Source organism: Gadus chalcogrammus, chromosome 18 (assembly GCF_026213295.1).
Source record: "Gadus chalcogrammus isolate NIFS_2021 chromosome 18, NIFS_Gcha_1.0, whole genome shotgun sequence".
NCBI classification, from domain to species: Eukaryota; Metazoa; Chordata; class Actinopteri; order Gadiformes; family Gadidae; genus Gadus; species Gadus chalcogrammus.
In genome coordinates this window covers 3625043-3632755 of record NC_079429.1, presented here as the reverse complement: position 1 = coordinate 3632755, position 7713 = coordinate 3625043, and the positions used below count along the sequence as shown (strand labels likewise).

Genomic DNA, 7713 nt, shown 5'->3' with positions numbered 1-7713 from the left:
ACTTGTCTCCCTCACACTGCCTCCCCGTCTCTCTCTCTTTCTCTCTCTGCCTCTCTTTCTCTCTCCTCTCTCTCTCTGCCTTTCTCTCTCTCTTTCTCTCTCTCTCTCTCTCTCTCTCTCTCTCTCTCTCTCTCTCTCTCTCTCTCTCTCTCTCTCTCTCTCTCTCACTCCTTCCCCCTCTCCCTCTCTCTCACACTGCCTCCCCGTCTCTCTCTCTCTTTCTCTCTCTGCCTTTCTTTCTCTCTCCTCTCTCTCTCTGCCTTTTCTCTCTCTCTTTCTCTCTCTCTCTCTCTCTCTCTCTCTCTCTCTCTCTCTCTCTCGCTCTCTCTCTCTCTCTCTCTTTCTCTCACTCCTTCCCTCTCTCTCTTTCTCTCTCTCTCTCTCTCTCTCTCTCTCTCTCTCTCTCTCTCTCTCTCTCTCTCTCTCCGTCTCTTTCCATTCCACCCAGCAGCTGCCAGTGGCTCGTCACACACAGAGTAGCGTAATGTTTTTCGATTTCATCCTCTTCCAAGAAACAGGGCCTCTTTGTTCCCATGAAACAAGCAGATAGAAGGTTCATGTCTCTAGTGGAGGATCCAGGATCACAACATTGAACTCATCGCTTGTCTAAGTCTAAGTGTATTCGTGTCTATGTGTGCTTGTGTGTGTGTTAGTGTGTATGTGTGTGTGTGTGTGTGTATGTTAGTTTGTGTGTGTGTGTGCGTGTGTGTGTGTGCGTGCTTGCGTGTGTGTGTGTGTGTATGTTAGTGGGAGCATCTGTGTGTGTGTGTGCGTGCTTGCGTATGTGTGTCTATGTGTGGGTATGTTAGTGGGAGCATGTGTGTGTATCTGCCTGTGTATTTGCCAGAGGGTTTGTGTGTGTGTGTGTGTGTGTGTGCACTCAAGCAAAGCTGTAACTTTTACCAGCCTGTTTTTACTGCCTGGTTCCATTTGAGTGGAGAGCCAGCCGTCGTCAAGGGCCTGGCAGCCAAGAGCATCTAAATGTAGAGAGCGGGCCCCAGCGGCCCCGTGGACCCCCGGCCCCCGAGGCCCGGCAACCCGACGCAGAGCTGCCGAGGAAAACCAAACTCATACTACGAAAAAAGGCAGCGGAGCGCGAGTTCCCTGCGTGGAGCAGAACGTGCCTTCCTCCGAACGCTGAGTCTAAAGACCGAGGCTACGTTTACATGATGACGGTCTGAACAGAAGACGCAAAAGTGGCGTCACGTCTTCACTTTTTATTCTGCGTTTAGACTAGCGTTTTTTCGGGAGGAAATCTGCGTGCATACGGTGACTGCGTGCAAAAGTGTGTGGAATTCGATTGGGTATGCATGTCAGGCGGCTAGGTGGTGCTGTGATACACTGTCACACAACACCGCCATGTCTGAGCGCATGCAACGAATCTTCCTTCTTCTCTTATCTGCGCCGCGAAAAACCAAAACATAATTATAGATCCTTCTCTGTTCAGTAATACTATCTGTACATTTCGTGGAAAGACTCCTGTAAGTTTATCAGAGCTGCCAGAGCAGCTTGACGGTCCGACGCATGGAAATAATCCAACAACATGTTTGTTTATTCCCCTGTACTGGCGCATGTGACGTAAACGCGTACGCGGCGTGAGCAGATCTGAGCAGAGTTTTGCGTCTTGGCAGTGTAGACGGAAACGCTACGGCGGAGTGTATTCACGTTTTCCACTCTGGAGGGTGGTTTCAGATTTTTGCGTTTTTAAGCCCAATGTCACTGTCTAAACGAAAGGCACTTCCGATATTTTTTTTTGTCGTTTTTACCCGTCTCTGAATGTCTGCTTCAGAGTCCGGTCCGAGGAGACAGAGTCAGCCCAGTGGCCGTGGGCTCTTCTCCGCTACAAACCACAGAATTATGTTTGGGTGTCAGGGGTCGGCGCTACACAGATGAGGCGAAGGTCGTCCTCTGTGGGCTTTGGGCTCCACTGGAAAGTAACGGATCCGGCAGTCGCCTCTGCAGTGATGGAAGTGAGGCTACACAGGGGGTAGAGAGTGTGCGCGTGTGTGTGTGTGTGTGTGTGTGTGTGTGTGTGTGTGTGTGTGTGTGTGTGTGTGTGCATGTGTGCGTGTGTGCGTGTGTGTGTGTGTGTGTGTGTGTGTATGTGTGTGTGTGTTAGTGTTGCTATGATGGTTGTGTAAAAGCCATTTGGGATTCATAATCTAACCAGCAAACAACCAATTCGGATGTGTGTGTTTTTATGTGTGTGTGAGCATCCATTGCACTGCACAAAACAGAAAAAGACATTGACTGGTCCATCCTCAAACTAGTTTAAGCCCCCCACTCACCAACCCTCCGTGGGGAAATCTTTTGAATGCAAATTAGTTTCATATCCAAATGGGAGCAGACAGCTGAGAGCTTTAAGGCTCATGAAGTAAAACAGAAGCAGAACTTTCACACCAACCACTGAAACAGGAACACACTGGGTGGGAACTGCTCACACACCCCGGTACTGAACATTGATTTCTACACTCTTTGTGTGTGTGTGTGTGTGTGTGTGTGTGTGTGTGTGTGTGTGTGTCTGTGTCTGTGTCTGTGTCTGTGTCTGTGTGTGTGTGTGTGTGTGTGTGTGTGTGTGTGTGTGTGTGTGTGTGTGTGTGTGTGTGTGTGTGTGTGTGTGTGTGGCTTAGTTTCATCCATGTTACACCTGCCCCATTGACAGAACCACCCCGGTGTCCGGTCTCAGTGGGTCTCTCTTGGACTTCCTTTGGTCTCTCATTGGGAGAGGGGGGCTCCACTCCGGGACTCCTCTCCCCCCGCCCTGTCAACAGTTCCTCCCTTCCAGGGGTCGACTCGGGGCTGGGGCCAAACTGGGTTTGTCTTGGCGGTCTGTTCCTGAGGAGCGAGCTCCTCCTCTCGAGGATGTGGCAGACGCTCCAGCTGCTCACACACTCTTTCTCCCTCACAGCAGTCGCTGTGATCGCTATGATCGCCGCGGTTACTCCAGTGAAGGCGCGATGGCGATGGGCAGCCCAGCTGTCTCTAGTTGGGCGTCTCACTGGTTCGTGAGGACGTCAGATACCCTCCTCACTGTAATCAGGAGGAGCTATGGGCTGCAGCCAGTCAAGTACACGTCCTATTGAACCGCTGAGGTGACATGACTTATGGACGCACATTCTTTCACAAATCCCCAACGTTAAATCCCATCTGCTGTGACCCCCCCCCCCCCCTCCCCCCAAACCAGTTGTCATCCTCTCTGCGTTCACCTGAGGGATGTTCTGTCTTCTGCGTTTTGTTCTCTGGCTGATCAGGATGCGAGGCGTTCATGAGAACGTTCCGCCAGGATGGACAGGATACGTATGTGGCTCAGGATGTAGAGCGGGGTCGGCTGGTAACCGCAAGGTTGCTAGTTCGATCCCCCGGCTCCTCCTAGACTGTCGAGGTGTCCCTGAGCAAAGACACCTCACCCTGACTGCTCCCGACGAGCTGGCTGTCGCCCTGCATGGCTGACTCCGCCGTCAGTGTCTGAATGTGTGCATGAATGGGTGAATGTTAGGCAATATTGTAAAGAGTTTGAGGGCCCACTGGTTACAAAACAGTGCAATATAAATTCAGTCTATTTGCCAACACAAGAGTCCTTTTAAATTGTATTTTCTCACCACTTTTTCTGTAGTCGCTGTTTTTTGTTCTCTTTTTTTCATTACCAGGTAATTGAATTTCCTCTGTCCAATAGTATCTGCCTGACATCGCTCCACTGGTTTCTCTACTAAACCCGAGTACGTTTGAATAAAATCCTCAGTGTTTACCGGCAAATCAAATCTGCTTTTATAATCTCGTTCTCCCAATTCCTGCCCGAGGATGTTTATGCTTTCACATATTTTACTGAACAGGAGCTCACTCTGTTGTTCTCTGCGCTAATGTGCAATGTGCATCGGTACTTGCACTCTGCACTGTGCTCTCTGCGCCTTAGAGATTATGTAAAAAAAAACATGATGCATTTATTTAGCATTTCTCTACAGGAACAAACATGCTCTGTGCACTCTGCACTGCACTGTGCAGCAATTCTGTGATTAACCTGCTGCTGGCCACGCCCCCTTACCATGCTCCTCCCCCTGGCGCAGGCGGACGAAATCGGGCAGTCGCCGGCCGTGCCCGCCACCGACAGTGACAAGGTGGACCTGGAGGCGTTCAGCGAGTTCACCAAGATCATCACCCCCGCCATCACCCGCGTGGTGGACTTTGCCAAAAAACTGCCCATGTTCTCAGAGGTGAGGACCGGTCCACTGCTCCGGGCCAGAGGGGGGTTTCGCTTTGGCTCTCTCTGCATATAAGGGCTTTAGTCAGAACAGCTGCAGTCCAATGTCAACGCTGTAGGTTACAAGCGCCCGGAGAGCCGCTGTTTTTCTTTTTGATGCCAAGCGTTGTGCTAACCTCCTCATGCTAGCCGATGCTAAGCGTTGTGCTAACCTCCTCATGCTAAGCGTTGTGCTAACCTCCTCATGCTAAGCGTTGTGCTAACCTCTTCATGCTAAGCGTTGTGCTAACCTCCTCATGCTAACAGTGTGCTAGCTGATGCTAAGCATTGTGCTGACCTCCTCATTGCTAGCTGATGCTAAGCGTTGTGCTAACCTCCTCATTGCTAGCTGATGCTAAGCGTTGTGCTAACCTCCTCATTGCTAGCTGATGCTAAGCGTCGTGCTAACCTCCTCATGTTAGCTGAAGCTAACAGTGTGCTCCCCCCCCCAGCTGCCCTGCGAGGACCAGATCATCCTGCTGAAGGGCTGCTGCATGGAGATCATGTCGCTGCGCGCCGCCGTGCGCTACGACCCCGAGAGCGAGACGCTGACGCTCAGCGGCGAGATGGCGGTGAAGCGCGAGCAGCTGAAGAACGGCGGGCTGGGCGTGGTGTCGGACGCCATCTTCGACCTGGGCAAGAGCCTGGCGCAGTTCAACCTGGACGACACGGAGGTGGCGCTGCTGCAGGCCGTGCTGCTCATGAGCTCAGGTCAGGATTGCACCCCCACACACAGGGGGGAGACAGGGAGGGAATGGGACCCCCACACACAGGGAGGAGACAGGGAGGGAATCGGACCCCAACACACAGGGAGGGAGTGGTACCCCAACACACAGGGGGGGGAACAGGGTAGGGCCGGAGGAGGGAGGCTGGCTCCAGTCCTGGGGGAAGGAGCGAGGGGGGAGGCTGGATCTACTCTAGTCCTGGGGGGAGGAGGGAGGAGGGAGGGAGGGAGGGTGACTCTCCTCCTGGGGGGAGGAGGAGGAGGGAGGTCTGGGAATGGGTGTGGTGCAGCTCTGGTCGGAGAACAGCTAATAAAGATAATATAGATAATATAGAACCGCAGGAGCTAAATGTCATATTGTTCTACTAAGCTGGGGTTTTGCACGCGGCTCCTGATATTAAACTGCGTCTATCTGCCGCTGTATCTGCTGCCTGGAGATATTGGAACAAACTGCCTGCTTCTCCAGATACAAGGAAACAAATCAGAGTACCAATCAATAGCTGGCTCCATTTCTGTGTATTGTTTCACGATTTTAACTCAGCCCTGTTTGGGCGGGGGCCAGGGACAGGGAATCGAACCCCGTAGCGAAAGAGCAGAGGAGAGAGAGAGAGAGAGAGAGAGAGAGAGAGAGAGAGAGAGAGAGAGAGAGAGAGAGAGAGAGAGAGGAGAGAGAGAGAGAGAGAGAGAGAGAGAGAGAGGAGAGAGAGAGAGGAGAGAGAGAGAGAGAGAGAGAGAGAGAGAGAGAGAGCGCTCTCTGGTCCCTCAAGCTGTTCTTCCTCTTCCAGGGATGATCCAGACAAAGTACAAAAGTAAAGTTGTGAGTTGTTTTCTTTCTTTTTTTCGCTGGCTTGCATTCGCTGTAACCTCATTCTCATGAAGAGGCAGAAAGCGGAGCTCACTGTTCTCTATCGATCGCCCCGGGGTCCGCAGGGAGGGAGATCTCAGATGAGGAATTACTGCATCCCCTCTAACTTACTGCATCCCCTTAGCGCTGCAGTGGCCTGATCCGTCCTGGGTTCTAGAGACTAGACCCAAATGGGTTTCATCGCCTCTCTGTTTTAGCCACTTAGTGGTCGCACTGGTTTTGTAGCTGTGGTTGCACTTGTTTTATAGCTGTGGTTGTACTGGTATTCTAGTTGTAGTAGCACTGGTTTTGTGATTGTAGTTGCACTGGTTTTATAGCTTTGGTAGCAATGGTTTTGTTGCTGTGGTTGCAATGGTTTCGTCGCCGTGGTTGCACTGGTTTTGTAGTTATGGTTGCACTGGTTTTGTAGTTGTGGTTGCACTGGTTTTGTAGCTGTGGTTTCACTGGTTTTGTAGCTGTGGTAGCACTGGTTTTATAGTTGTAGTTGCACTGGTTTTGTGTCTGTTAGCGCTGGTTTTGTAGCTCTAGTAGCACTAATAGCACTGGTTTTGTAGTTGTGGTAGCGATGGATCAGGATTGGATCAGGACTTTGTCGGTTCTGGCTGAGAGGAGCCGATTGGTGGATAGATAGATTAGATGCCGTCAACTCTGCTGCTATTCAGAGATTGTATTATTAATGTTAGAGAGACAGTTCACGAGGGCGCCGACACCAGCAGAGTGAAGCCAGCAGAATTTATCCACTTCCCTCAAGGTATAAAACCAATGAATAAAACATAAAAAAAGAACTCAATTGAAACCCAGAAGCCGATGGGTTCCAGGTCAGGCCTGTTAGTCGGACTCACGATGTAAAGTCGACCCTCCCTCCTCCTCACCCTCTCTCGGGTCTCCCCCCCCTTCCTCACCTCCGCTCTCTCCCCCCCCCCCCCCCCTGCAGACCGCTCGGCGTTGACCTCCGTGGACAAGATCGAGAAGTGCCAGGAGACGTACCTGCTGGCCTTCGAGCACTACATCAACTACCGCAAGCACAGCATCCCCCACTTCTGGCCCAAGCTGCTGATGAAGGTGACGGACCTGCGCATGATCGGCGCGTGCCACGCCAGCCGCTTCCTCCACATGAAGGTGGAGTGCCCCAACGAGCTCTTCCCCCCGCTCTTCCTGGAGGTCTTCGAGGACCAGGAGGTGTGACCGGCGGCGGCGGCGGCGGCAGGGGGGGGGGGGGGGGGGGGGTGGTGTCCCGGGAGCCGGCGGAGCAGCTGGAGGGGTTTTCTAAAGGAGGAACCGAGAGCCGAACTTTTTTTTTCCATTTCACGTTCTATCAGGAGTTAGGGCGGCACGGACGAACAGCGAAACACACCAACAGCCGGAGCGCCCCGACACACACACACACACACACACACACACACACACACACACACACACACACACACACACACACACACACACACACACACACAAACCTCTCTCTGTTTGTTTTTGTTTTTGTTGTTGGAAACGCGCACACAGACGCGCGCGTACATATACACACACTCCTCCACCCGTCGATCCGGCTTCCCGTTAGCCCCCGTTACCCCCGGTTAGGGGCCTCTGTAGGAGCCCATCTACGGGTCACTCCTGTAGAGGCCCTGCGTTAGGGAGCCCTCTTAGGGGCCCCCGTGTCTTATCTGGTGATCGCAGCCATTTGCCAAGACGCACACGTCTACAAACACACACACACGCACACACGCAAATCACAGGTGCGAACAAACACACATAGCTGCAACATTTCGACTCTAGCAGGCGGGGTCCCTGCATGGAGTTATGGGGGACTAAGGGGGGGTTGAGGGTAGGTTAAGGGGGGTTGAGGGTAGGTTAAGGGGGGTTGAGGGCGGTGTTGTGGGCGGTTCAACAGTA

General features: G+C 52.5%; 1 protein-coding gene across 1 annotated transcript; it reads left to right on the top strand.

Moving 5' to 3' along the window:
• Positions 1 to 4040: 4040 nt before the first annotated feature.
• On the top strand, positions 4041 to 7008 carry LOC130371744 (thyroid hormone receptor alpha). The gene is made up of 3 exons (XM_056577604.1): positions 4041 to 4208; positions 4687 to 4945; positions 6758 to 7008. Exons 1-3 carry the CDS (start codon positions 4041 to 4043, stop codon positions 7006 to 7008), a joined length of 678 nt encoding a protein of 225 aa, XP_056433579.1.
• The last annotated feature ends 705 nt before the right edge of the window (positions 7009 to 7713 follow it).